Raw genomic sequence first — 27,985 nt, forward strand, 5'->3', positions numbered from 1 at the left:
AGCGAGCCACCGGGCCCCGCCCTGCTGCGCGCCTTAAAGGGGAGGAGAGTGCCTGGAGTGAATCAGAGGTCTGGGCCCGCTTTCCGGACCCCTCCTCCCGAGGGCCTTAAAGGTACGAAGTGCTGCTTACGCGACTCCCGCCAGGAGTCACGTCAGTCTGCTAGCCCGCCCCCACGCCCCGCCCCCCGCTCCCGCCTTAAAGGCACAGAGCGCTCCTAAGCGTTCCCGTTTCACGTGACTCAGTGCCCTAAAGGTGTCGGAGTTCAGAACACCCCCGCCTCCCGACACCTGCCCCCGCCCGGACCTTCGCGTGATACGCGATACCACTTCCATTCGTATAAGACCCAGTCTGTGCCACCAGGCGGACCTCCCTAGTTAGGACCTGGTTTCACAGGGATGTCCTCAAGGGCTGTTGGGTATTAAGCGCGCGGTCTCCGGCGTCCCCAGACCTGGCTTCAAATTCAGCCCCCACCGTGGGCTCGCAGTGTGAGTCTGTTTGTCCATCTGTAAAACAGGGTCTTACCGACCCCGCAGGGTTGGTGTCAGGTGGAGCCAGATGATACTGCCAAGTGCTGAGCACGCGGCCCGGAGGCAGGGTGGGAGTTTCCATAGAAATGCTACCAGGGAATTGTTTCCCAACGCTCTAATGTACTTTCTAATTGATTGGTTTTGTGTCATTCTTAAAAATTAAGTTTTAGGGGCGCCTGGGTGGCGCAGTCGTTTAGCGTCTGCCTTGGGCTCTGGGCGTGATCCTAGCATTACAGGATCGAGCCCCGCATGAGGCTCTTCCGCTGGGAGCCTGCTTCTTCCTCTCCCACTCCCCCTGCTTGTGTTCCCTCTCCCGCTGGCTGTCTCTGTCAAATAAATAAATAAAATCTTTTTTAAAAAATTAAGTTTTAAGAAGGACGCTCAGGTATGCATTTGCTAATATGGCGGTCGGGAGGAGAAGATCCAATATCGTTAAGTAAAATTCAGGGCGCAGGTAGTGCGTCCTTGTACTCAAGGGACGGTAGGGCCTGAACTTAAGGAAGTAAGACAGGGTGGTGGGCCTGACCCAAAAGCCCCAAATCTCCCAGCCCCGCTAGGGGAGTCATGTGATACTTGCCCTTCCTCCTCCCCATGTCCTTCTTGTCTGTCCCCTTCTTCCGATTTCATTTCTCTCTTTTGCTTCTGTTCTCCAATTTTTTCTACAACAATCATTTCCTCAAGTTCAGTTTTTAGCTGAATATTTTGGAAACGCAGCCTAAAACGTACTGGTTACATGATTGGCTAAGGAGGGGGGGGAGGGAAGGGAGTGGAGGAAAGGAATCTGGCCACACTTGGTCACTGCTGAATCCCAGTGGAAGCGTGCTTTTGGGCTATGTTTGAAACTTTCTGTAACAACATGGCAAAAACCATGTTACACTCTATGGGCCTGACAAGGACAGATCATTAATATTAAGTTAGGAAAACAGAGTGACAAGACATGTCCCATACCCTGATAAACTGAGAACAGACTGGAAGGTTTTAAGAACCAAAAGCAAATAGTGATTTTCTCAAAGACAGCAGGATGACAAGTTCTCGTTCCAATTTTGCAGAATTAACATCACATTCTGGGTTAAAAATTTAAAAAACAAAAAACAAAAAAATCCCAGCTGTACAAGGCTGTGAAGCACAAATGTATCTCAGAAGTCTGAGTTGGAGGGTAAAGTCAGGAAAAGTGAAGAATATCTTTCTCCTTGGGGAGGCTGAAAGCTCCAGGGCAGAATGGGAGGAAACCGTCTCCATGGAGCGTGCATATCCTCCTCCTAAAGCTGAACCCAGAAGGACCCTGGGGAAATCCCTCCGGAATCTGCTCCGGAAGCAGCTGGGAGGCTTGTGATAGGGAGAAGCTGGCAACCCCCAGGAGACGGATGACTTTTCTGGCAAGCACAGGGAAGTCAGCAAATGCTTCACTCTCAGCTGGGAAACTTGATACCAAGTTAAGATTTGGAGCAAATAAACAAACCCCAAAGGTCCACAGCAGGCTGGGAATAAAAGTACCTGTAATCTGTATAACAAAGCATTACTATTTTTAATATACAAAGAGTTTTTAGAGATCAATACGAAAAAGATAAAATCTCCTGAAGAGAAAGTTAGGTAAAAGCCATGAACATGCAATTCACTTAAAAAAACAAAAACAAAAAAAGCACAAACATAAAAATGGCCAATAAACATATTTTTAGGTTCAGTGTAATCATTAATGAAATTCAAACTAAACAATGAAATGTGACTTTTTTTCTTTTATGAAATTTTCTAGTGTTTGGAAAGGATATGGAGAATATGCACAAATGCTGCTGATGGGAATGTAAAAAAAAAAAAAAAAAAAAAAAAAAAAGCCCAGCTTTTCTGGAGAGGAATGAGGTGGAAGTATGAGGGTTATAAAAGCCCTGAAATGGTGCATATGCTTTGACTCCGAAATTCTGCTAGTAGACATTTATCCAATGGGAATGAGGACAAGGTGGCCAAAGACTCAACGGCGGAATGTTCCAGGAGGAGGCAGTGGGCAGAGTCGCTGGACCTCGGCACTGGAGCCTGGCTGCCCAGGGCAAGTTCTTCTCTGAGCCTCAGCTTCCTCATCTGTAAAGTAGAAAGTGTCATCAGGATGTCAAAAGACATGAAATGCCTGGCACATAATAAATGCTCAGTAAATGGAAGCCTAGCAAAAGAAACTGAGCAGAAAATTACAAGCACCCAGAAGATACAGGAGCCAAGGAGAGGAATAAAGTTTCACAGTAGAAGCAAAAAGCAATTCTTAAACACACAAAATGGTGCTTAATCTCATCTCAACAAGACATGCTTATAAAAATGACAACAAGATGCCATGATTCACTCAAAGATCTGAGAAATCCTGAGTCAGCTGGTAGCTTTTGCTGGTGGGGAAATGGGCCACCTGCACCCAGGTGAGGGGCACCAGGCAGCACCAGCCTAGTGGAGAGTGTTCTGGAGAGTGCTGCTGAAAAGCCAAACACAAGTGCTCGAAACCCTGAGATTCCAGAGTGGGGGATGTGCCCACGGAGACCTGCACTTGCCTGGAAAGTATGTACAAGGTCATTCCCTGTGCACTGACAGTTTGAGAGACTTGAAGCAAAGTGGCCGTCACTGGTTAGACACTGGTCAAATAGAATAAGGGGCCCATTTGCAATCCCTCATCCTCACTTGCGAATCCCCAAATATTCTGACACCCAGAAGTCTTTCTAAGACAGTTTAATCTCCATTTATCCCAGCACGTGTCTATATTCATCAGTTTATCTACAGCGATCGACTACGACGGGAGGCTACCCCAGATCAGCAATGTATTTGCGTGTTAGTTAGCTGTTGCCGTGTAACAAAGGACCCCAAAAGTTAGCAGCTAAAAACAACACACATTATCTTAGAGTTTCTGTGGCTGAAAAATGTGGGAGCTGCTTAGTTGGGTGAGTTCATAAGGCTCTCACAACAGCAGTACACAAAGGGATTGAGCTGTGAGCTGTTCCAGAATCCTTGCACCTGCCCAGGTTCTGAACATTCAGATTATAGCCGTGCTGCCCACCGGTCTGCTTCTAGTTGGCCCAGTTGTTTTCTGCCCCATTTCGGGGAAGTCCCCATGACACATTTCCATCTCACGGCTGGAGCTGAGGATCCCTGCCCCACCAGGGGTGTCAGCCTCAGCTCTACAGCCATCTACTGCTCCAACAGAGAGCTCGCTGCAGGAGGAGCCAGGTTGCCCTGGCCCTGAGCCTAGCTCCCTATACCCATCTCCCAGAGCAGCCCTTGCTTGCTGGTGGACCCAAGGCTCCCAGCGCCACAATCTCCCCTCTCAGTGTTGGGAACTGGGAGTTGCTGGGAGACACTCCATGGAGTCCTGGCGAGAAGAACTGGGACATGAATTCCTATGCATGTCAGAGAGTACCTCTGTGGCCCAGACAAACACTGGCTTCTCATTGCCCTTTTACCAGGAGCTTGGCCAACCTGGCTGGGTCAGGAGAGAAGGTATATGCTGTCCCATCCAGGAATCCATACTTATAACCATCCCTTACACCCCATGCCAGGCCCTCCTACCCCCCAACAATTCATTGGCATGTCCCAAGGGCTTGTGAGGGCCTCACCTACTCCTGTCTGGTCCCATGGGGCCTCTGAGCAGCTGTCCAGCGTGCAGGACACGTCACTGGCACCGAGGGCCTTTTTCAATTCTAAAGTGAGAGAGAAACCCTTGGACCCACCTGGAGATTCCATGCATTCTCTCAGAGAAGCCACAAGAAGGCAAAGTTTGGGAGGAAATGTCTCAACCAGGAACCCAAAACAAGTGGTTCAAATGAGCCTCTCCCCACGCCTGTGCCCATGGCAGACATTGCTAGCCGATCCCCACACCTTCACTGAGCCCCCTGCCAGCCTCACCTGCCAACACAGCACTCCAACCAGACATTGCAAGTCAATTAAAGACGGAACACCACTAAGGACATGTAAACCTCTAAGAACAGAAACTCTCTGAACTTACCTGTTTCTGGATTTTCTTTTTTTCCCCGAGTAAAGAATAGCTTTTTCTCCGTTTAAAATGCCCCTTCTCTAAGGGAACTTAGTTCTTATTGTGTGGATACCCAAAGACCAAGGACATCCTACACTTACTTCCTGGCTCCCAGAACCGTCCTGTCTTTGGCCTTCTCCCAAGGAAGGGGAGAGCTGCCTGAGTCCACTCTTTGCCTCCAGGACCATGCCCTCAGCCTCCTCCTTGGCTTCCAGTCTGGTCACTGTTGCCGTCTGCTCACACACCCTCCATGGCTCCCCGAGTCCTGCTCAATAAAGCCTAATCTCCTCTGCCTGTTATCTCAGGCCCTGCACGCCTTCCCCAGCAGCCTCCAGCCTCCTCTCCTTCCATCCTCCTTCATGTCCTCTGCATCAGCCACGTGGATGCCACGACATTCCCTCAATCTCACACGGCTCATCCCAGCACACATCTCTGCAGTCTCAGGCATTGGGTCATGAGCAAACTGATGAAGAAAGAAGGAGAAGAGATGGTCCTGGAGCCACTCCCCAGCCCAGAAGATCCAAGAACTCTGGGGGCTTCAGTGTCAGCCCAGAAAAACAGGGAGTGGTTGCTGAATGAATAAATATAAATGTCTTCCCCAGTTTCTGAATTTTGCCTCCTTCCCCTCATCCTGAGAACTCCTACACACCCCTCACAGCCTTGTTTCAATGCCCCCTCCTTTAGGGAACTGCCATTACTGCCCCTCAAAGACTCACTCAGGCCCCATCTGTCCCAGTCCTACCCTCTGTCAAAGGGCTAGTGTTAGCAGGAAGTAAGAGGTGATGGGGAAGCTGGTAGAGCGTGGTACACACAGCCAGGGGTCACCAGGCTTCCTTGAGCCATAGGGGAATGGGGCTCACCTCCATCGATCTTCTGCAGCAGGACCCCCTGGACAATGTCTTTATAGATGCCCTCGATGGTCAGGGCCGGGCTACCCACGGCAAGGACATCTCCTTCGAACTCAAGCAGCTCCTGGAACAGAGGTGGCTGAGGGGCTGTGCTGGCGGGGAGGGCTGCAACTTTGATCCTGATTAGCTGGGGGTCCTTGAGACTCAATTTCCTCATCTCTAAAATGGACTCCTTGATGCATATTCCCTCAGGTTGTTGTGGGGATCGATGAGACAGGGCACATCACATCTCAATGGGAATAGGGCAGGTGTCTCTGCAAGCCCTCCCACCCACCTTCCTTGGCGAGAGGATCTTGTCAGCAACTGAGGCAGACCCCCCGTCGATGCCCCTGTGTGACCAGGCCCCTGTGACCTTCTCTGTCACCTCCTTCCCATGCCCTCACTCACCGAGTTCCAGCCATACGTGCCTCCTCACTATTCCTCCCACACACCAGACACCGTCTGACCTCAGGGTCTTTGCACGTGCTGTGGCTTCTGCCAGGACCGCGCTCCCCCAGGACATGGCTCATGCCCTCAGTTCACTGCTCCTCAAGTGTCATTCTCAGCGAGAGCTTCCCTGATCACCCAGCAAACCCCCCAACACCCACACATTCCCTCTTTGCCTCCTCCCTTCCCTGAAGCCCATGTCACCCCCTGATATATGACACCTGGGCCCCCACCCCAGCTCTCCAATGACAGACGCTGAGCACTCTTGTGGGAGAAGCAGAGGGCATTGCGGGAGCCCAGAAGAGCCATCCACCCCAACCACAGGGCTGAGGGAACAAGAGTCTCTTATCGTCACAGTGACTCCAAGGGACGGAGCACTCTGCCCACTTTATAGAAAGACACAGACACTCCGCTGTCCTCTAGGATGTGCACGCGCGTGCCCCATCACTCACCACCTTGCAGCCCTCCTCCAGCTGGCGCAGCGCGAAGGGTAAGAATATGCAGAGCAGCCACCCACGGACGAACTTCCTCTGCGCCGAGCTGCCGTCCGACTGGAATTTCTGCCGGAGGCACACAGAGCCGGTCCAGGGGCCACCGGAACACCCAGGCCCACTGCCATGCCCTCCCTCTGGACCTCACCTTCAGCACGCGCCCCCGGACTTTCTCCAGCCGCTGGGCAGCCTGGGTGCAGTCCAGGGCTGTGGTCAGACACTGGTCCGCCAGCTGTAGGAAGGTGGCCACGGCGTCGGCCATGAGCTGCAGGAAGAACATCTGATAAACCTCCTGGGAATCCACTCTCTGGCCTTCTAGACCCCGCGCCTACCTGGTTGACCCTTCTCAGCATCCAGACTGACCCGACCAGCCACTTTTCCCCAAGCTCCTTTTTGTCTCAAGAAACAGCATCCCCCTCCACTCAGGACCTGGGAGTCATGCAATCAGTGGGAACCTATGTGTAATCTAGCAGAAAATGCCCTCCCCTTTGGAGGGTGGGGCCAGGGTGCTCAGTCTGGGGAGCAGAGAGCTGGTCGGAGTTCAGCTTCCTTGGCTGAGTGCTCTTGTGCAGTGTACAAATTGAACAACTGTACCAGGCAGCGCTTGGTCTTCTCAATCCCTGTCTCCTTTACTCACCATATCAATTAGCGGGTCCCATTCCCTTGGCCTTCAGAAACACCCCACTTCTCTCTACTAACATCACCATCTGGTTCAGGCCTCCTTCTTGCCTCCTCTACTCCTGCCCCCAACAGCCCCTCTTCCCCACAGCGGGTAGGGCATCCTAAATCTTGAATCTGGTCACGCCCCTCCCCTGATCACATACCTGCTGGGGCTCCCCATTGCCCTCAGGACAGATCCTGGCCCCTTAGCCCCATATTCAAGTCCCCGACCCATCTGCCCATCCACCTTGCTGGCACATCACCCACCTTTCTGCCCTCGCTTGAAAGCTACAACCCAATGTCTCTAAATGGCTTCATTTCCCCCATATGCAGACTCCCTCACCTCCCAGTGCTGATCCACACTGTTCCCTCTACCCAGGACATACCCCACCGCCATCTTCCCCCTGCAGCCTCAGTTCAGAAGTCCTCTCCTCCTGGAGGTCCTCCTTACACTGGAGATGAATTGAGCACCTCCTCAGGGCTCCCATAGCAGCCCGTGTGTTCCCACCACAGCCCTGTCCGCCACATGTGCGCCCGGGGAGGGAGGCCAGGTCTGTCGCTCATCACGGTCTCCCCAGCACATACTTGGCACCTGTTCAGTAGACACTGCTGCCCTTGCCTCCATCAGCCTCTCACTCCCCCTCACCTGCTGTGCGAGATCCTGAGCCCCAAACACCAGGCTTTGCGTTCCAAAGAAGCCGAGTGGCACCACCAGCTGCCCTAGGCGCCCCTGGCTTCGCTCAGCCTCACAGTAGCAGGTCTGCATCAGCTCTGGGTCCCACGGCATCTCCCCAAATGAGTAAACCTGGGCTCCAATGGCAGGCAGGTGAGAAAAACACCATCAGTCGATGGAAAAGCAGGGCCAAGGATCTTACAGCCAATTCATAGTAGGAGAAATGCAAATGGAAACACATTGCATTCAGTCATTACCCCAAAAATGCATAATAAAAGTAACAGGTATGGTGTGATGGACATAAAATGGTAGAACCTGAAAAAATGGATAACATGCAGCGCTGGCATGACTGAGAGGAAATAGGCACACTCAGCCCTTGTCACACCTACACCCACCACCCGATGCCCTGTCTGTGCTGGGGAGCTCTGCGGCTGCAGAAATGGAGTAATCCAATATGGTCTTTGCCCTCAAGGAGCTCACAGAGAAGTTGAGGGGGATAAACTATAGACAAACAACTCCAGGGGTGTGTAAACCCTTCTGTGAGGAAGGACGCACAGTAGCTGTGGATGCAGAGAGGGAGCAGGGAAAGTTCCTGGAGGATGATTATGAAATGGAAGCTAAATGAGTTGAAGTTTTCTTGGCACTTAGTAGCCCTTCATTTAATATCAGAAGAACCGCATGGAGCAGAATACACTGGCTTAGGGGCTGGGGTGGGCTCTGCATGGAGCAGAATTCACTGGCTTAGGGGATGGGGTGGGCTCTGACAACAAAGAAATGGGAAGAGGAGGAATTTGAGGGTAGGTGACTCCAGACTCATGTTGCTAAAATGCTACCCTTGTCATTTTACTCCTCCCCCCAACCGTGTTTTAAACTGTGCCCCCAACGACCATAGCATGGTGGTCTACAATAAGTAAAAAGCAGCCTAGAACAAGGTTCAGAAAAGGTTTTCAAAAGAGCTTTTCAAACAAAGACGAAAGAGTTCACGCAAGTCTTCGGTAAAGTTAACACACTGCCCGTGCATCGGATGAATACTCCCCCCCTCGTCCCCCGCTACTGGAGCTCACCTCCTTGCGCAGCTGCGTGCCAGAGGAGCTCCCACGCAGATGGCGGGACAGGCGGTCCATGCCCTGAGCTAGGAGGCTCTGCACTGCCAAGAGCACGGCTTCCGTGGTGCTCAGCAGCTTTTGCGTGACCAGGGACAGCTGTGCGTCCACTTTCCCGCGCAGGCACGACTCCAGAGGGCGCTGGACCTCGACTGGGAGTGGAAGGCGGTAGCCTGGGTCTCCTCCACGAGGTGCTCCGCAAAGCAGGTGGAGGCGGCCCTGGGCTCAGCGTGAGGAGGAGCACCCTCCTCTGTCCTTTTACACCGGAGAAAACTGAGGCTTTGAGTATGGCAGCAATCAGCTCAAAGTCGCACGCCCCAGAGGCAGCGTCCGGATTCCAACTCGGTTCTCTTGGTTACTGAGCGGAGTGGGAGCCTCCGCCATCAGACCGGGATATTCCGGGTTAAGTCTGCCCCAGCCTGTGCCTCCACCAGTCTCCCGACTGGGTGTCCCTCGCTCTATCCCTAACCCAACGCCTTTCCACGCCCCGACCCCCCTCTTAACCCCGCCTTTGTCTCGCAACTTGGAGCCTCGGCCACGCCCAGACTCCCACTGATACCCAGTCCCATGTGCCCGCCCTTTCTTCCCCCTTACCCCACCCCCGCCCTGCCCTGCTGGGTCTAGGGTCCGGATTCTCGGCCCCACCCCTTACACCCACCCTTACAACCACCAGTTTCCCCTTCCACCCCTCAGGCTCCCGGCCCCGCCCCTGCCTGCCCAGGCCCCGCCCCCAGGCCTCACCCTGCAGCCTCCCCACCAAGCGCCCTCGCTGCCGCAGTATCTGGTCCACGTCGGGCCGGATGGTTTTCTCCAGAACCGCGAGCAGCTCGTCCTTTTCCGGCTGGAAGGCGCGGAGCCCGGCGGAGGCCCCGGCCAGGACGGCGGCGTGCACTGCGTCTAGGAGCTGCCCGGCCCGGCCGAGGGGACCCCACACGGGCCAGAGGAGCGAGACGGGGCCGTGATGGGGCGGGGGTGCGAGAACAGAGAGACGGAGACGGAGACGCAGAGAGACGCGGAGAGTTTAGGGGACAGTCGCGAGGAGGGGGAAGGTGGGCCCCCGGGTCCGGCCCCCATTCTCCTCTGCGACCCCCCCGCGTGTCCCGGCCCCACCTCCGCGACCCCGCGCCTACCTCGGTCCAGGCCCAGGCACGGTTGCGGCTGGCCCCCCGCAGGCCGGGCAGGGTCTGGGCTCGCAGCGCCGGCAGCAGCTCCCGCATCAGCACCCCGGTCAGCACCTGCGGGAGAGGGGGCCGTGGGCGCCGCGGCGGGCCTAGAGGGGTCCCGGGGACGGCCTGGGTCGGCACTGACCTCGGCGTCCGAGCCCAGGGTCACGTCGTCGTCGCCAAAATGGCCTTGGTGCTGCCGATAGAGTCTTACGGCGTCCAGGAAGGCACGGGCGGCGGGGGCCTGACTTCGCTGCAGGACTGAGGGGGCGGCTCCTCAGTGCCAGCCCACTCCTCCCCTGCTCTCACCTCCGCCTGGCTGCCCAGCGCCCAGCGAGGAAGCCCTCCACCTCCTCACCAGGTCCCAGGAGGCCCAAGGCTCACCCATCTCAGGACCCTTGCACAAGCAGTGCCCCCTCTACAGGGAACATGGTGCCCCAGGACCATCACCCGCCCCTAAGGCACTTACATAATACGGTTTAGGAAAAAGCATCCGCTGTGGACAGTCACAGCCCAGGCTGCACTGCAGTCCCCTGCTCCCCCTGTACTTTGGTACAGTTGTTCACTCAACAACCGGCTCAACATATGTGTCGGTCCTGTTCCCCTGCTTCACCTGGTTGGCCTCTTATACTTGTCAGACCCCAGCCTCGTCATCCCCCTTCCGAGTAGCCCTCCCTGATCTCCCCAGCTAAGCTCCCACGGGCCTGTGTCCCCATTGCAGCCCTGGTCACTTGTAAATGCCTGTTGTCACTTCTGTCTCCCCCCACAATCCATTTCATAAATAAAGAAATGAGAAACTTAGACACAACCCCATAGCCAGCAGGGGCCGAGCTACCGTACCTCAGACTCCAAGACCCACCGCTGCCTCGCGTTTCCCAGGACCCACCTGTGCCACGAAGCCGGATGCCACCCTGTAGGGCTAGCCTCCAGGCACGCTGCACTTCTCCCGTGGCTGCAGAGAAACAGAGGTGCCGGCGGAAGGGGTGCTGCAGGAACAGGGGGAAGTGCACCGGCATTTCCAGGAGGGGGTCAGACTCTCCCTGGGTACGCTCTCCTGAAAGCAGGCAGAGGGGACTGTGTCTTCATTCACTCACTCACTCCACAATCATTCATTCACTAGAAGAAAACACCCATGAAATGCTTGGAGGGGCCCCCGGCGTGGGCAGTGGCTCAATAAGGATGAGCCGTGTTATCATAATTGTGCTCTCCTTATTCTAGATCAGTCCCAAGGGAAGGTGGGCCCACGGCAGACAGACATCAGCAATCCATCCCAGCATTGTTCCCCAGCCTCAGCATCCTCCTTAACCCAGAGGCCTGGGCAGCCACCGTGAATCGAGCTGAGTTGTCATGTCTTTTGAGCCCTGCTTGCCCCCTGGGGCTCAGCCAGGTCCAGATTCAAACCCCGCCAAATCATTTGTTAGCTCTGTGTGTAGGGTGCAGTTTTTCTATGTATACCTGGGGTTTCCTGCCTATAAAATGGGCTTAAAAGTGATACCAATGACCAGTTGGGAGGACTGTTGGGGGGGGGTGGAATGAGTGAATTTCTTTTTGGTTGATTTTTTTTGGGGTGTCGTAAATCATCAGGGTTTGGTTCTGATTTCCAGAGTGATACGAGAGACCACAGTAAGATGCAGTAATCTGGGGCGCCTGGGTGGCTCACTCATTAAGTGTCCACCTTCGGCTCAGGGTGTGATCCTGGTGTTCTGGGATCGAGCCCCACATCAGGCTCCTCCACTGGGAGCCTGCTTCTTCCTCTCCCACTCCCCCTGCTGTGTTCCCTCTCTTGCTGCCTGTCTCTCTGTCAAATAAATAAATAAATAAATAAATAATCTTAAAAAAAAAAAAGATGCAGTAATCTGGAAGGTAGAAATCCCTGGTCACCCCAGGCCTTCAACAGCAGCCCACCCTCCAGTGCCCATTTCCCCACATGTTCGCTGACACCAGGTTTTCTTGTTTTGCCCTTGCTACTTTGATTCTCGTCCAATGTTCGAAGTCTTCTCTCTCTGATGAGAGTGGATATTTCTCTTACTAGAGCTGGGGTGCTCACCCACAGGAAATACTGCTCCCAGGGGATACCTGACAATGTCTGGAGATATTTTTGATGGTCACACCTTGCATGTGTGGGGAGGGTGCTACTGACATCAAGTATGTGGAGGCCAGGGATTCTGTTGAACATCCTGCAATGCACAGGGTGCACCCCACCCCCCCAGCAAAGAATGATTTGGCCCCAACTGTCAACAATTCTAAGGTAAAGAAACCTGCTCTTGAGGTCCCAGGAAACTTACCTGAGGAAACTGGGCAGAGAGTGTCCAATAGGCGGAGATATTCACGCTGGGATGTCATGACAGTATACCCTGTCAAGGCCATGGAACCCAGGGGATGGCCCCCATTTTCATATTCCTACGAAAGGCATCCAGAGAACCAGCTTGGGACAGGTCTAAACTGTGCTTTTCACATCCCAACTGTGGGATTGGGGGAAGGTTTAGGGTTAGCTAGGGAAGTCCTCCACCCCCTCTCCCTTCCTCTCTGTAGTCAAGCACCCAGCACCCACTGTGTGCTAGGCTAGTCCTAAATATTATATGAGGATTATCTCATTGAATCTTCACAGTTCCATGTGGCCTGGACCACTATCATGCCATTTCACAGAGGTGGAAACTGAGTCCCAGGGGCACAAATGACCCACCCAAATTCCCCAGCCAGGTGTGATGCACAAAGACCTCTCATAGTTTCGGCCTCAGCTCTGCTGATGACCATGAGTAAATCCCTACTCCTGGCCTGGACCTCAGTTTACCTACCCAGCCCAGCAAGAGATGGTCACCCATTCCAGGCCACTCTCATAGAGACCCTCAATTAATACTAGGTAACTGAAGAAAGGAAAGAGGACCACGTTGGGAGCTGGACCCCAAACCCATGCTGAGGGGAGTGGGATGGTGAGGCCAGAACGGAAGGGACAAGAGCCACTTGCTTACCTCCCTGTGGCTGAACCACTCTAGGCGGCCATCCCCACGAAGGACACAGAAGATCGGCTGCCACCGAGGCGGGTGACCCCCAAGCTGAGTCAGAGGCCCTCGGTGCTCACGGACTCGGGGAAGCTTCTACAGAAGGAGGGACCAGTGGGTGTCAGGGGCACAGGCCGGTGTCCCCATGTCCAGACCACCTAGAAAGCACCCTCCCCATCCCAGGCCCCACATGTACAGGGAGCTCAGGTGCTGCCACTACGGCACTGTTCCCCTTTCTCACATGCTAACAGCCCTTGCATGGGACACTTCCAAATACAGACTGGCTTCATCTCCCCACAGCCCCGGGAGGCAGACTCTTGGCCATCCCATGTCACTTGGAAGCAGGCCATTCGCCACTTGAGCCTCAGAGGAGACCGCAGCCCTGGCCAAGGTCTTGATTGCAGCCTGTGAGAGACCCCGAAAGAAAGAACTCAGAAGGCTGTGTCTAGATTCCTGACCCACAGCAACCGTAAGATAATGCACGTGTGTTGTTTCCGGCCACTGACGGTGGGATGTGTCGTTTCGACGCGGTCGCTAGTTAATACAAGAGGGATTGCTGGGTCACGGAGCCAGTGTCGTTTGCCTTCGAGCAAAACAGCCAGTCCTCTGTCCACAGACCCCTGCCTTGGGCGGGGTGGGACATCACTTTGTTTCATTATCTTTGTTGCTCTTCTCACTACCTGACCACCTGAACTGTGCGCATGTGTTTCATCACTGGGTCCCAGAGCAAAGCCCAGTGCTCAGACGGTGCTCGATAAATATTCGATGAATAAATTAACTGTATTTGTGATGTTTTCTTTCTTTCCTGGGGAGGTAGAAACTCAGGTGTTTGTTGAATGATTCTCCAAACTTTCTGTGAGGTCTGAGATTTTTCATAATAAAATTGTTAAAACATTGTTATGGGGGGGGCGCCTGGTGGCTCAGTCGGTTAAGTGTCTGTCTTTAGCTCGGGTCATGATCCCAGGGTCCTGGGATCGAGCCCTGCGTCTGGCTCCCTGCTCAATGGGGAGTCTGCTTCTTTCCGCTTGTTCTCTCTCTCCCTCTCTCTCGCTATCTCTGTCTCTGTCTCTCTCTCAAATAAACAAATAAAAAATTAAAAATAATAAAATCCTTAAAAACATTGTTATAGAAATGACAATAAGTATATTATAAAACGTGCAAACTGAAGCAAGGGGAAATCCCCCTCCTCGAACCCCAATGTCAACTGTGCTCGGGCCCAGGTGGCCAGAACCTACAGGTGGCAAATGGTGCAGGTGGGGATGACACCTGGGGTCCCGTGATGCCCCTAGCGGGACAGGGAGAGCCCCAGGTGAGAGAAAGCTCTGTGTTCACGTGGCTGGGGAGCCTCCAGCCCAGGGCAGGCACAGCTGGGAAAAGAGGCATCTGAGAAAGGTGGGAAAATCCAGAGCCCTGATTGGGGCAGGGGACCCAGTGTCCGTAACCAGCATGGACTCCAAGTTCAAATCATGCCTTGCTTCTTCCTGGCAGGCTGACCTCAGGCAGGTCACCTCACCTCTCTGTGCCTCAGTTTCCTCACTGGTTGAAGACTCGTTTCCCAGGCTGGCGAGGACTGGGGGAGTGGTACAGGGCACGTGGAGCCATTTGTTGGCTCAGGAGACAATCTGGAGCTGAGCCAGGCAGCTCCACGCTCTTAAGTTTCATCGACAAACCCTTCTTGAGCTCCTACTATGTGCAGGCACCATGTGGGCACAAGGGATATTGGGGGAGGTAGACAAGGCCTGGCCCCCACCCTTGCAGGGCAGACAAGTGAGGGAGGCAGATGTGTGACCCAAGGCTTTCCTGGAAAAGCAGCGGGATGGGGATCCCAGAGGAAGCACCCAACCCAGGAAGGGGCTATGGTAATCAAGGAAGGCTTCTTGGAGGAAGCGTGGCCGGAGCATGAAGAACCACAGGAAGAGAGCACCAGGCAGAGGGCACCACATGTGCAAAGGTTTGAGGGTCCAACGGTCATGCTTTGTGCCCAATAGACAAGGCAAGATTGTTCCACCTTCAGACTTTTTGCATGGGCTGTGCCCTCTGCCTAGAATTCCTTTCCCATTCTGGCTTCCAGATCTGGTTCCTTCCCATCCTTTACATCTCAGCTCAGAGGGTTCCTCCCTGCACCACAACCTTCCACTCCCAACACTGCCTTTCATCTTGTCTTCATAGCACCTATCAGAAGTCATCCTGCATCATGACCTGTTATGTTTGCTCATATGAGCTCATTGTTTGCTCATTTCTCCCCCCATCAGACTGTGAGCCTGGGGGGGGTGCAGAGCCAGATCTACCCCCACCACTGCTGTGCCCCCCCATATCTAGCCTAGGCCATGGTCTGCAGTAGGTGCCCAGTGAATGTTTGTTTAAAGAATGAATTTTTAAGTCTCCCAGATCTTGGCGCCCCCTAGGGTAAAGACGGAAGAAGGGCCCCAACTGAGCCAAAGTCCACCCCCCCCAGCCTCCCTCACTCAGCACCCCCTCCTTTTGCGGCACCCACTTTACTGCACATCAGCTGGCATCCGGCTGGCTCCCGGGGCCCCAGCTCCTGGGAGATCTGTTGCAGGACAGAGGCGGCCAGCTGCCCGCGGTAGCAGGGCAGGAAGTTCCTCAGCAGGGTGTCCACCTGGCCTGCAGGGGCAAGGGGACAGTCAGGTGGTGGAATCAGGCCCCGCAGACCTGCCTGGGGGAAGGCAGGACAGGCAGAGAGGCCACTTGTGAGCTCCCGCCATCACCCCAAAGCCGCCCAACAAGATGTGCTCCAAATTCCACTCACCGTCCAGACTGTTTCTATCCACATGGGGGCAGGGGGTGGGGGAATTAAGTGACTCAGGCTTAATTTATAGCTGATGCACAATAAACTTTCATTGCACAAAGCATACAATCTGATGAAATCTGACACCTTTGCACACCCGAGAAACCATCACCCCGATCAAGATAATGAACAGATCTATCCCACCCAAGTTTCCTCTGGTCCCTTCCCTGGGGAGAATTTCAGAATCTTTTAAAAGCCTCACCCTAGCACGAGAGAACTTTCTGCATCCTGATAGGAAGTGATCACACAAATGTTAAAGTCCTTCACGCTGTTCCCCTGTGTGCACTTGGCTGTATGTAAGACATAAATCCATCCTGCTGCCTGGAATGTGGACCCAATGGCTGGAGCTTCAGCAGTTATTATGTGCCATGAGATGGTCTTAGGCACAGAAGCCACACATGGTAGAACCATGATGCGGAAGGAGTTCATGTGTCTTTTACCAGGCTGCCTGCCACTGTACCTCTTTATAGGCGTGAGAAATAAATCTTTATCTTGTTTAAGTCACTATAGAAAAAAAAACCCAACTTGGCATAGAGTAATTTACTGAATCCTTACAATGGTTCCATGAGGTAGACATTGTTGCTATCCCTGTTTTACAGATAAGAGAATGAGACCTAGAGAGATGAAGCCATTCACCCAAGGTCACACAGTGAGTGAGGGCAGGGCTATGGTGTAAACTTGGACGGTCTGAGTGTTTGCAAGACACGCCACAGGCCTGTGTAGGTGTTTCCCCTACCTGGGAGACTCTTCCCACATCTCCTACCCACTAACTTCATCACAATCCTCCAATCCTTGGTGGGCAGTTATCCACCCCTTCTTCTTCCCCCAACTTGAGGAACCTATGGGCTTTCCACTGTGCTTATCAGTCAACTGCCATTCTTGTAATGATAACTTGATCTTCTTTCCTGGTCTAGATCATGAACCCAGGAGGGTGGAACCATTCTCAACCCCACTGTGTCCTCAGTAATCAGCACCCAGTAGGTCCTCAACCATGTGAGGGCACCAGCCCCTCCTAGTCTTGAATCAGAAACTGAGCCTGTTTCCCCCTGCTGGTCCCTGCCCACCTAGGAAAATCATCCCAGGAGATCTGGCTGGGCCACGTCTCACCTGGTCCCTAGCCCTCACCCTGAACCCATGCCCCGAATGGGGTTACCAGATTTACCAAATAAAAACACAGGACACCAATTAAATTTGAATTCCAGATAAATTAGTTATCATTTTTCAGCATAAGTATACTCCCATGCAAAATTTGGGACATACTTATACAAAACAAGAATATTCATCACTTATCTGGAATTCACATCAGTAGGGCACCCTACTACTGTCATGTGTCTGACACCCTTAGCCCTGAATCCCACCTCCCCCCTCCCACCCTGCCCCATGCCGGCTCACCCTTCAGGTGCTGCTGCTGCTGCTTGTCCAGGGGGCTCGAGGGCCGCCCACCCATCCTGCTGCCGTCTCTAGGGGCTCCCTTGAGAGCAAAGCAGACACTCCCTCCCCTCCCACAGCCCCCAGGTTTCTGGGATCAGGGACACCCCAGGAGCAGGGCCGCCGGTGAGGAGCTTGAATGCTGCTGAGACCAGAGCCTGGGAAGCCAGAGCATGGCCCCTGTGTGAATGTGTGTGTCGGGGGTGGGAGGGAATGCCCGCCCCACCCCTGCCCTGTCCTGCCCCGCCCTGCACCTGCGTCCTCCTGGTTCCCCTGGGGCCAAGGCCTTCAGAACTGCTGGTTTCTGCAGGGGCTGCCAGGGCAGCCCCAGGGGTGGGTTGGGGGTATGGAAGCCTAGAATCCTAGCTTTGGAGGAGGGATGCAGGGCTGACACCAGGCAGGACTGGCAGCAGTTGGTGTGTGGGCCAGGGAAGGCGGTTGGACAGGGATGGGGCGTCTAAATCCTGGTGTCCACTTCCACTGTGCCTGGCCCCTGATGGGTGACACTGGGTTCTGAGAGGATCCAGCACTGACCCAGCAGCCCCCAGCAACCCCAGACCGGGGAGGCAGAGCTGGACAGACACCCCCAGTTTCCGGGGTCAGTGCTGGAGCAGGGGGAGAGGGTGGGGGGCTGTTGGTGTGCCATAGACTGATGCGATGTGTCCCTTGTGTTCCTATTTTGTCAGCCTGTCCTCCATCAACGCACACATCACTGGACTGGGTCAGGTTAGTTGGACCTCCCTACCCCTTCACCTGTTTTTCCAGTGCCTGGCAGAGAGCAGCCCTGTTTGGCAAAGGAAGGGAGAGGGAAGGAGCAGGGATCTGTGCTCCAGGCTGAAAATATGATCAAATGGGAGTCTCACAGGCTTTCAGATGAGGGGAGTGTTGAGTTCCAGTGGCCAGAATGTGGATGTGATGGCTGGAGCATGTGCAGTCCACCTTGGACCATGAGGTGAAACCCACACAATGACAATGGCACAACTATGATGTAGGACCCGGGGAGGGGGGTCCCCGAAGAGTTGGTGACATTGGTCCATTAACCCTGGGTGGCCTCCCTCCAGAAAAAGAGTTAACCCTCTATTTTGTTTAAGCCGCCAGGAACATCTGACCAATCCCCTTAACAAACATCACTCCTTGCCAGCCTGAGTGTCATCCTTGAACTATGTGCCAGGGATGCAGAAGGGGGCAAAATAGACCAGGGTCCAGCCCCCATGGGCCATCAGTTGGCACACCAACAAGTGTCAGGTAATGAAAAAGGTAGAAAACTAGAAAACTAGAACAGGAAGAGATAGAAAGTACCAGGAGTGGAGCGAGATCAGGGAGGTGATGTTGCACCAGGACCTAAAGCAAGTGAGGGCCCACACCATGCAAAAGGCTGGAGAAAAAAGAATACTGGGTCATGGGCACAGCACACACAAAGGCCCTGAGGTGGGAATGTGTTTGACAGGTTCCAGTAGAGCATGAGGTGGGACGGTGAATGAGGGGCAGACACGAGTAGCTCTGGAGCAGGGAGAGCTGCAGCTACAGGGAGAGGGGTGGAGAGGTGACACGCCTGAGGCACCCCACGTGGGGTCCCCAAGCCTGTTTCATATGTCCCTCTGCTTCTTGGCACCCCCATTCTGGCTTCTGCCTGAAACACTGGGGTCACAGCCACCTGCTGTTGCCCAAGCTGGGCTGCTTTCTCCACTTTTCTTCATGTTTCCGCCCTGGCCCTGTCCCACTTCCTCACTCGCACATCTGAGTGACCAACCCAGACAAGATGTTGAAGGAAACTTCACTTTCTGTGGTTTTGGCTTTGGGGTTTCAACCCCCACGGCCTGATCAGGTTCCTCTGCGGGATGCCCCCAGCCCCCAAGCTTGGCAATGCTCAAGCTCAGCTGAGGGCCCCCATGAAGCTCACAGGTGGGCCATGTGCAGTCACGCTCTGGGAAAATGCTACAGCCCCGGCCCATCACAGACTGAGGCATTTCGGCACATTCAAGGCTCTGAGAAGGCCTGCAGCAGAGCAGGACACAGAGGCTGCCACTGGCCCTATGTGTGCAGGGAGAGCTCAGCCAAGTGTGCAGTGGGGCTGAATAGTGTGCCCCTAAAGGATATGTCCCCAGGCTACTATAAAAAACAAAACAAAACAAATGTTGGTGAGGATGTGAAGAAATTGGAACCCTTGTGCGCTGTTGGCAGGGATATAAAATGGTGCGGTGGCTGTGGAAAACAGTATGGAGTTCCTCAAAATTTAAACATAGAATCACCATATGAATCAGCCATTCCATTTCTAGGAATATACCCGAAAGAACTGAAAGCAGGGTCCTGAGTTATCGGTAACAGCTCTGTCACAATAAGCAAAGTGTGGGAGCCCCCGCGTGTCCGCTGACAGATGAATGGGAAAGTATGTGGCATTTGCACACACTGGAATATTCTTCAGCCATAAAGGGGAAGGAGGTTCTGACCCAGGTTCCAACATGGAGGAACCTCGAGGACATGATGCTGAGTGAAAGCCACCAGCCACAAAAGGACAATTACTGTGTCATTCCACGTATGGGAGGTGCCCCGAGTGGTCAGATTCATAGAGACAGAAAGTTGAATTGTGGGTGCCGGGGGCTGGGGGAGGGGAGAATGGGGAGCTGTTTAATGGGTGCAGAGTTTCAGATTTCTAAGAGTCCTGGGGACGGATGGTGGTGACAGCTGCCCAACAGAGGGAATGTACTTAATTGGTAAGTACGTTCTGGACACTTAAAATGGTTAAGATGGTAAATTTTGTTACTTTTTTTCACACACACACACAGAGGATATGTCCCCTGGAACTCTGATTGTGACCTTATCTGCAGCTGTAATTCTTAAGGATTGAGAAGAGTTCACCCCGGATTTAGGGCTGTCCGATGTCCACCGGTAGGTGTCCTTACTAGAACAGGAGCGGACACAGAGGGACACAGGGGAGAAGGACACATGACAAGAGCAGCAGAGACTGGAGCGATGTGTCTACAAGCCAAGGACAGCGGAGCCACCAAAAACCGGAAGAAAAGCATGGGACAGATTCTCCCTCAGAACCTCAGATCCAACCCTGTGGACACCTTGATTTCAGACTTCTGAGCTCCCGAACTGGGCGACCATAAATTTTGTGGTCCTTTGCTCTGGCAGCCCCGGGAAGCTCATCCAGGGTGCCCCATCCCTGCCCTCCCCCCGCTGGGCCAAGGGCTTGGGGCCACACGCTCAGCCTGGGGATCCCTGCTCCCGCTGCCCACCAAGGACCATGAGACAGTGGAGACTTCAAGCAAATGCTCCCTTTAATATCTGGGCTCCCAGACCATGGCCGGTGGGCTGAGCACTCCCCAGGGCAGGGCTGGCGGCCCGACCCTGGGGCCTTCCCGCCGCACCATGCAGCTTTTTGAAAATAAAGCCTGGAGTGGTGGTGGCAGTGGGCCCCAGCCCAGGAAGGTCCCGGCCCACGAGGGCCGTTTGTGGTCCCCGCCGCGGTGTCCCTCGGAGCCAGCTACAAAGTGGAATGCTTCTCAAAGGGCACAGTCAGGAGTCCAGCCGCTGCCTCGTCCAGGAACCAGCAAAGTTTCCCGGTGTGGGGCTGGACCAGGGCGGCGGGGAGGGGGTTCTCCTCCTTGTCCTCCAAAATGCGCTGCATAGAAAGGGCAGGAGCGTGAGGCCCCCCCGCACCCCCATCACCCCTCAGAGCTCCGGAGTCCCCCTCCATGGACAAGACTCTCCTACTTTCGAGATGGGATGTCGCCCTTCCAGCTGTCTTAGCTGCAAACAATCAGCAGACCCCTTCCTTTTCTATCACCCGTGACTGCCGAATGCCGGGGTCAGCACGCCTGCCCTGCTCAGACCGGCGTCACTCTGGCGCTCTGCACATCACACCCCGTCTCTGTCACGACTGCTCAGCTCTGTTGTTACACAGCAACAAATGGGCACAGCCTAGGCCTGTGAAGCTTTATTTACGGACGCTGCAATCCGAATTTCGTTGAATTTTCACGTGTCAGAGAATATTCTGCTTTTGCTTTTCTTCCCATCCACTGTAAAATCCTTCTTAGCTGGTGGGATTTGGTCCCGTGGGCTGTGGCGTGCTGATCCCCGGATGTGACCTCGCGATTAGTGGGAAGCCTAAATACCGCTTTCAGATAGCTGGGCCGGCCCCATGCACTCTGGGAGGTCACCTCTATTCCCACCCCCATTTTACAGTTGGGGAAGCTGAGGCTTGGGTGGCCTCACATGAGTGTACTCTGAGCTAAAACGGCCTAGACTGACTCTCAGGAGGTCTGTAGGGAGGGGCCCTCCCAACCCACCTTGCAGATGGGAAAGTTGAGGCTTGGGGGCATGTGAAGTGGCTGCCCAAGGCCATGCTGGGCATCGCTGGCAGGGAAGCTGGTCTACTGGATTCTTTACGGTCTGCACCCTTAACCCCAACACCAAGCCACCCCGTGAGGACATCTGGGCTCAACAGTTTGGGAGGACGAATTATTAATTGTTAATTTTTTTAAAATATTACCAGTTCTTTCCATAGTTGGTCTTTTTGAAGATGGAAATTAAAATGTATTTTTTATTATTTAGTTTACTTTTAATATCTTAGTCTATATTTTCCTAAAATATTATGTATAACTGTCTCTTTTTTTTCTTATTCCTCCTTTTATATTTATTCCTACTATATAATTTTCCTCCCTGATTAGTTTTGCCAGGGGTCTATCTTTGGGATCTATTACCAATAAGCTTTTAAGAAAATTAACCAATTCATTAATTTCTTTTTCAAGACTATTTTTTTTTCTTTAATTTGAGAGAGAGAGAGAGAGCACGTATGACCAGGGGGTTGGGGGAAAAGCAGAGGGAGAGGGAGAGAGAATCCAAAGCAGACTCCTTACTGAGCGCAGAGCCAGATGTGGGCTCAATCTCACAACCGTGAGATCACTACCCCAGCCAAAACCAAGAGTCAGACGCTTAACACAGAATCACCCAGGTGCCCATTAATCAATTCATTAATTTCTGATTTTATGTCATGTATTCCTTCCACTGACTTTTTCTAGATTTATGTTATTGTTCTTTTTCTTAAGTCTAAAGTGCTCAGTTTGTTTATTTTAACAATTTTTTTATTTAATAATTTTTTAAAGATTTTATTTTTATGCAACCTTTACATCTCATGTGGGGCTTTGAACTTACATCTCCAAGATCAAGAGTCACATGCTCTACCAATTGAGCCAGCCAGGCACTCCTACTTAATAATTTTTAAAACTGCCTTTTCAAAGCTATAAATTTACCCCTGAGTGCAGCTTTGGCCTCATCTCATCAATTTGATTTCATAATTGTTTATTTCTAACTAGCCTGTAATTATAGCTCCCATTTCCCCTTCAACCCAAGAATTACTCAAGTACCTTGGGACCCAGTGCTTCCAGAACAATAATGTCTGGGGCCATATTCCATCCCTGGGCCCACATGCCTTTGACCTACTTGGGAATGGGGCCCTCAGCCATTACCTTCAGGACAGCTGCCTTGCCTTCTCCAGTTGCCACGAAGATGACAGTTCGGGCTGCGTTCAGCACAGGAAGTGTGAGGGTCACGCGCTGTGGTGGTGGCTTTGGGGAGTCGCTGATGGGGGCTACAATCTTCTCCCGCTCCTGGGGGAGGGAGGCACGGGATGGAGACAGGACAAGGTCACTTCAACTTCTCGAGCTCTCACACACACGTGGCGTGGTCCATCCATCATTCCATCCCCTCCTACTGATCCTGTGGTACTTGATCTAAACCCTTGTTTTAAGACAGGTGAACTGAGGCTCAAAAGGGTTAAGCCCAGCCAACTGGCAGAGGCTGACTCAAACCCCACTGTGGGTGCCTCCTGGCCCCCCCAAAGTGGCCCTCCCTCTGGAAGCCCCAGGCAACAGAGGCCCATGGGGGTGCACTCACCTGCAGGAGGGGGTGGTCTGGGAAGAGCGAGCAGGTGTGGCCATCAGGACCCACCCCGAGAATTAGCAGGTCAAAAACTGGAACGGAGTCCCCTTGGAAGGCCTGGGTGGGGGAAAAGACAGTCCTGCGAGGTTGTGGGGGGTACTCGAAGGGCACAAAGAGACAGTGGTCAGAAAAAGAATCCCAAGTGGTTGTAACACAGGGAGCCATGGTCAGCCTCACCTGCATGAAAGGGACTCTATGAGGTTCCACGTTTCACTCATCTGACCGGCCAAGAGTCTGGGGACACAACTGTCCCCAAGATGTGAGAACCCAGGCCCGCTCCCAGAGGGTCAGAAGCTGGGCCACCCTAAGGGACCCAAAGGTGGGGCTGTGGCCTCTCAGAAGGGTGATCCTCAACGGCATCTGTCCAGGGTGGGGCCGCATTTGCCAACCACCCCCGGGGGGGACCTGCCACCCTTGGCGGGAGTTTTTGCTGGTGACAATCACCAGCAGGGCTGCTCCCTCACTGCCGTGTGGATGAGGCCTCCCTGGGGCCACACTGGGAGGACTCACCTGTCTCAGCTTCTTGGCATAGTCCTCGGCCGCCTCCTCCACGGGCAGCTGGGGGTTAATGGTGATCACCTGGCTGTCAGGAATGGGCAGCCTGGACAGCAAGTGGGTCTGTAGAAGACGGAGGGACAAAGTCACCCAACAGCAACACATGGCTCCCAGAGGGACGAGATCTGCACGGGTGACCGCCTGGATTCTCCAGGTGAGGATGCCTCCAGGATAGGACCGTCGTTACCCCCACCTCCTGTGTGAGTTGGATTCCCAGTGGCATTCCGCCAGGAGTCTTTCAAGTCCAGCCTGATTGGGGGCCTCCTGGCCCTAGCCTGCACCTGTGTGGCCAAACCACAGCCCTGTTTCAAAGACCCCAGGGTCCCCTGCACCTCAGGATAAAACCCAGCCCCTCTCTGCCCTCCATGAGGCCCTGCGGACCTTGCCACCCCAACCCACACATAAGCCACTGCCCTTGCCTGGGAAACTCCTATGCGTCCTTCAGAGCACCTCCTCCGAGCAGCCACCCCCGCCTGTGCCTCCCCGACACTGCTGCTTGGAGGCACCATGTGATGGTGGTAAGCGCTGATTTCTCTTCCGGCTGCCACTACAGGGTGTCCCTGCCCAGCATATAGCACATATCCTGGCCTCTGAAAGGTGGATTTAATTTCTGTGGAAACACCTGGAGTCAGGCCGCCTGCAAGGTGGAGGCCTCTAGCCCTCTCCCTCATCAACCTAGATGAGCCTATCATCTGCTCCAGGGGGGACACTGGTGACCCCCATCATGGTGCCTCCCTTCACACAGGATCTTGGCATCCTGTGCCATGGAGACAATGCCAAGCTGAGCCACAGGGGGAAAGCAGGAAGCTGCAAAAAATATTGTATTAGAAGGGGCACGGGACAGGGACATGGAGTAAACACACCAGACCACATAGGGCTCCCTGCCCTGAACACTGGCCCGAGGAGTAAGAGCTCTGTATTGAGGGTAATGGGAAGCCAAGGAGGGTCTGTGAGCCAAGGAGGGACAGGGTCAGATCTGTTGTTGGAAAGACCTCTCTGCTTTGTCCAAGGTCCCCGTCGATACACACCCTCAGGGATTACACTGAGCAAAGACAGTGGGGACTCTCGGTGCCCTGTTTCTGTCAGGTGATCCTCTCCTTAGCTGCCCTTCCCCTCCAGGCTCAGAGCCATTCCCTCCTCTTCCTCCTCCTCCTCCGGCTAGGCCCCTGCCAGGGAGCCACGGGCTGGAGTGTCAGTCAGACAGGTTTCTGGAAGTAGAATGGCTGGTTGATCGGACAGTTTCTCTCTTAACATTCTGCAGGCACTGAGGAACCATCCCCAGGAAGAAGGCAGCCCTGGCGAATCCTCCCAGCCCAGATGAAGCCCCGGCCTCAGCAGCAGAAGACCCATAGAGCACACAGGGCAGCTGGAGAACATCCCCACTGAGAGAGCCCCCAGGTACACCGGATCCATCCTTAAGGACAGAAGCAATCCTGTGTGCCTGTACTGGGTGGACTCGTGGCCCCCAAGATTCACGGCCACCCAGAACCTCCGAATGAGACCCTATTTGGAAGAGGGTCTTTGCAGATGCCATTAAGATGACTTCATAGTAGGCTAGTGTGGGCCCTCAATCCAATGACTGGTGTCCTTATAAGGAGAGGACACAGAGAGACTCAGAGAAGGCCATGAGGAGACAGATGCAGAGATTGGAGGCCAAGGAACACCAAGAGCCCCCAGAGGCTGGAAGAGGCCAAGGATCCCCCCCTTGAGCCTCCAGAGGGAGTGTGGACTTGCCAACACCTGGATTTTAGGCTTTGGCCTCCAGAACTAAGAAAATAAATTCATGCTGTTTTAAGCCACCTATCCGTGGTCCTTTGTTAGGGCGGGGGGGCGGGCAGGAGCAGCAATCTTTGCCCCACATTTGTTCCCATAGCATCACGTTTGCCTCTGCCATACCCTCTGCCCCAGCCTGCCCCAGGCCAGGTCCTCACTCCTCCAGGCCTCAGCGCAAACATCCCGGCCACTTTCTATCTCACACTGTTATCTTTTGTCCACACTGCATTATGTGAAAGCTCTGAGTGGATTTCCCTTATTTATTGCCCTGTGTGCTGGTGCCTGATGCCCCACTTTGAGCCCCATGAGGAACTGCCCAGCACCCCACTGTCCCCAGGGCTATACAGGAGTACACAACGAACATCCCTGCAACATTTTTTTTTTTTTTTTACTGTTTTGTTAGAATTTTGTTACTTGAGCAAGTACAGTCTGCCTCATTAAAAAAAGTAAAAGGACTGGCCGTGCGTCCCAGCCAGCTAATCGTCCCCGCCGCACCTAGTGCCAAGGTTTCAACAGACCTCACCAAAATGCCGTCTCAAATGGAACATGCCATGGAAACCATGATGTTCACGTTTCACAAGTTTGCTGGGGATAAAGGCTACTTAACAAAGGAGGACCTGAGAGTGCTCATGGAAAAGGAGTTCCCTGGATTTTTGGAAAATCAAAAAGGCCCTCTGGCCGTGGACAAAATAATGAAGGACCTAGACCAGTGCCGAGACGGCAGAGTGGGCTTTCAGAGCTTCTTCTCGCTAATCGCCGGGCTCACCATTGCGTGCAATGACTATTTTGTAATACACATGAAGCAGAAGGGAAAGAAGTAGGCAACACTGAGCAACACTCCCGCCCAATGAGAGTTCTCCCGAAGGGTCTCTTAAGGAATCTGTCCCACAGCTTCCCCCTGTATAAAGGATTCCATGAGCAGATCGGGACCCTCCAAAAATGAACAAATAAAATCCAGCCCCCATTTGAGAAGAAGAGAAAGAGAAGTCAGATAAGCTTTTGATTTTTTATATTGCTTGCATCCTCTTGCCCCAATAAACAAATTCCTTTTTTAGTTCCTCAAAATAAAATAAAATAAGTAAAAGTTCTTCAAATTCATGCAAAGTTAAAAGAAAGAAACGCGAGCCCACTTTTTAATGAAGCTCTTGAGGAAGACACACAGGGAGGCCCCTGCCCCTGAGATGTGTCCCAGGTGCTGTCTGCCCAAACCCGCCCCCGGCTCAAACCCCGGCTCCCCTGCCGGTCATCAGAAGACCCTGGCACACAAGCTCTCCTCTTCTGGCCCAGTTTCTCCATCTATGAACTGGAGGAACTAACAGCCCTGATCTCATAGGTTATTATGAAATTTCATGAGATGATGTGGATAAAATGCCTGGTAATCAGGAGACCTTCCTTCTTACGACAAAACAAACCAACAACAAAAAAAGCCAGGAAATATCAGCTCAAGCTTCTACGCAAAGAGAAGGCAACACACCCAGGACTTGAGTAACCTGAAGCTTCTGGCCAAGCCCGCCCCTTCCACACCTCCCTGGGCGTGTTCCCCACCCCCACCCCGCCCCGGTCTAGGGCAGGAGGAGTTGGCTCAGATGCAGCCTGGAGGACTGGAGGACCCCAGGGTAGACCACGCCTCCTCCAAGCCTCAGTTTCCCTGATTCTATAGGACCTGAGGCCACAAGCAAGATAACCAGCCTGGGAGGTGATCAGCGCAGAAAGCTGCGTGTAGATCATCCCGAAGGCGTCCAGGTTGGAGATGAGAAAACTATAAGACCCAGGCTCCACACCAGATACCTCCCTCCTGGCCCTTCCCTCACTCTGTCCTTGCAAGCTACCAGGCTGGGACGCCTGAACTTCTCTAGGTCCCTGGAATGGACCACTCCGTTTTCACCTCCACGCCCTCGCCCAGGCCGTTCCCTCTACCTGGCCACCGGATAAAGCATAACGAGACTTCAAGGCCCCTACCGGCCCACTCGGGTGGCAGTGGAGGTGGGGGTTCAGGGCACCCGGCACACCAGTCTCAGATAGTGGAAGAGGGCAGAGTGTGACCCTATACGACCCCCGTGGCGGGGTGCGGGGAGGTGGGCGCGGCCTTCTTGAAATGACCCCCGGCGGCCCCCGTAGTCGGGTGCGGGCGGTGGGCGCGGCCCTTTCGGCGTGACCCCCGGCGGCCCCCGTAGCTCTCACCCGGTAGAGACCGTACGTGCTCTCGGCGTGCTCGAAGGGCACGAGGCGCTCGTCGCAGAAGCCCACGGTCCAGCGCGCGAGGCTGGCGGGGCCGGCGGGGGCGGCGGCGGCGGGCAGCTCACGGGCCAGCATGGAGACGAGGCTGCCGCCCGACAGGCCGAGCGCGAAGCGGGCGCGAGCCCCCGCCAGGCAGCACGCCGCCCGCTGCGCCACTAGTTGCGCTAGCGACGCGCCCAGTTCCTGCGGGCTCGAGAAGACGGAGATGAGGTCCGAGGCCGGCGCGGCCATGGCGACGGCGGCGGCGGGGAGGCGGAAGCGCTCCGGGCAGCCACCAGTGCGCCTGCGCGAAGG

At 54.0% G+C, this 27,985-nt stretch overlaps 3 protein-coding genes across 4 annotated transcripts; 1 reads left to right on the forward strand and 2 right to left on the reverse strand.

Annotated features, from left to right (window-relative positions):
- Positions 1-2,007: 2,007 nt before the first annotated feature.
- NIBAN3 (niban apoptosis regulator 3) lies at positions 2,008-17,367 on the reverse strand. Of its 2 annotated transcripts, XM_040629056.1 has the most exons (15): positions 17,147-17,360; positions 15,440-15,570; positions 12,916-13,041; positions 12,232-12,346; positions 10,833-11,000; positions 10,092-10,207; positions 9,914-10,018; positions 9,525-9,687; positions 8,745-8,935; positions 7,654-7,812; positions 6,496-6,612; positions 6,309-6,416; positions 5,383-5,494; positions 4,107-4,190; positions 2,008-2,598 (listed from the first exon to the last, which is right to left on the reverse strand). In XM_040629056.1, the coding sequence occupies exons 1-15, from the start codon at positions 17,199-17,201 to the stop codon at positions 2,492-2,494; spliced, it is 1,857 nt and encodes a 618-aa protein (XP_040484990.1). In that variant the 5' UTR covers positions 17,202-17,360; the 3' UTR covers positions 2,008-2,491. The 2 variants fall into 2 exon arrangements, with proteins under 2 accessions (XP_040484990.1, XP_040484991.1); XM_040629057.1 differs by lacking the exon at positions 4,107-4,190 and having other exon boundaries at positions 17,147-17,367.
- A 3,078-nt stretch (positions 17,368-20,445) lies between these two features.
- PGLS (6-phosphogluconolactonase) lies at positions 20,446-27,967 on the reverse strand. The gene is made up of 5 exons (XM_040629058.1): positions 27,635-27,967; positions 23,636-23,743; positions 23,081-23,182; positions 22,654-22,794; positions 20,446-20,807 (listed from the first exon to the last, which is right to left on the reverse strand). The coding sequence occupies exons 1-5, from the start codon at positions 27,920-27,922 to the stop codon at positions 20,670-20,672; spliced, it is 777 nt and encodes a 258-aa protein (XP_040484992.1). The 5' UTR covers positions 27,923-27,967; the 3' UTR covers positions 20,446-20,669.
- Positions 25,877-26,518, forward strand: LOC103674953 (protein S100-A10-like). Its single transcript, XM_040629059.1, has one exon. The coding sequence runs from the start codon at positions 25,981-25,983 to the stop codon at positions 26,272-26,274; it is 294 nt and encodes a 97-aa protein (XP_040484993.1). The 5' UTR covers positions 25,877-25,980; the 3' UTR covers positions 26,275-26,518.
- Positions 27,968-27,985: the final 18 nt, after the last annotated feature.

The sequence above is a fragment of the Ursus maritimus genome, unplaced genomic scaffold (assembly GCF_017311325.1).
Source record: "Ursus maritimus isolate PB19 unplaced genomic scaffold, ASM1731132v1 scaffold_14, whole genome shotgun sequence".
NCBI classification, from domain to species: Eukaryota; Metazoa; Chordata; class Mammalia; order Carnivora; family Ursidae; genus Ursus; species Ursus maritimus.

What these genes read in the sequence shown, in the direction of transcription:
- PGLS (XM_040629058.1), bottom strand. Translation starts at nt 27,922, where the DNA reads ATGGCCGCGCCGGCCTCGGACCTCATCTCCGTCTTCTCGAGCCCGCAG. An exon ending in GCACGTACGGTCTCTACCGG is followed by an intron (nt 23,744 to 27,634) that starts GTGAGAGCTACG and finishes CGTCTTCTACAG; the next exon opens with ACCCACTTGCTGTCCAGGCT. An exon ending in GCAAGGCAGCTGTCCTGAAG is followed by an intron (nt 20,808 to 22,653) that starts GTAATGGCTGAG and finishes CTTTCTATGCAG; the next exon opens with CGCATTTTGGAGGACAAGGA.
- NIBAN3 (XM_040629056.1), bottom strand. Translation starts at nt 17,201, where the DNA reads ATGGGTGGGCGGCCCTCGAGCCCCCTGGACAAGCAGCAGCAGCAGCAC. An exon ending in GTGCCTGGGCCTGGACCGAG is followed by an intron (nt 9,688 to 9,913) that starts GTAGGCGCGGGG and finishes CGGGCCGGGCAG; the next exon opens with CTCCTAGACGCAGTGCACGC. An exon ending in TCCGGGGGCGCGTGCTGAAG is followed by an intron (nt 6,417 to 6,495) that starts GTGAGGTCCAGA and finishes TGCCTCCGGCAG; the next exon opens with AAATTCCAGTCGGACGGCAG.
- LOC103674953 (XM_040629059.1), top strand. Translation starts at nt 25,981, where the DNA reads ATGCCGTCTCAAATGGAACATGCCATGGAAACCATGATGTTCACGTTT.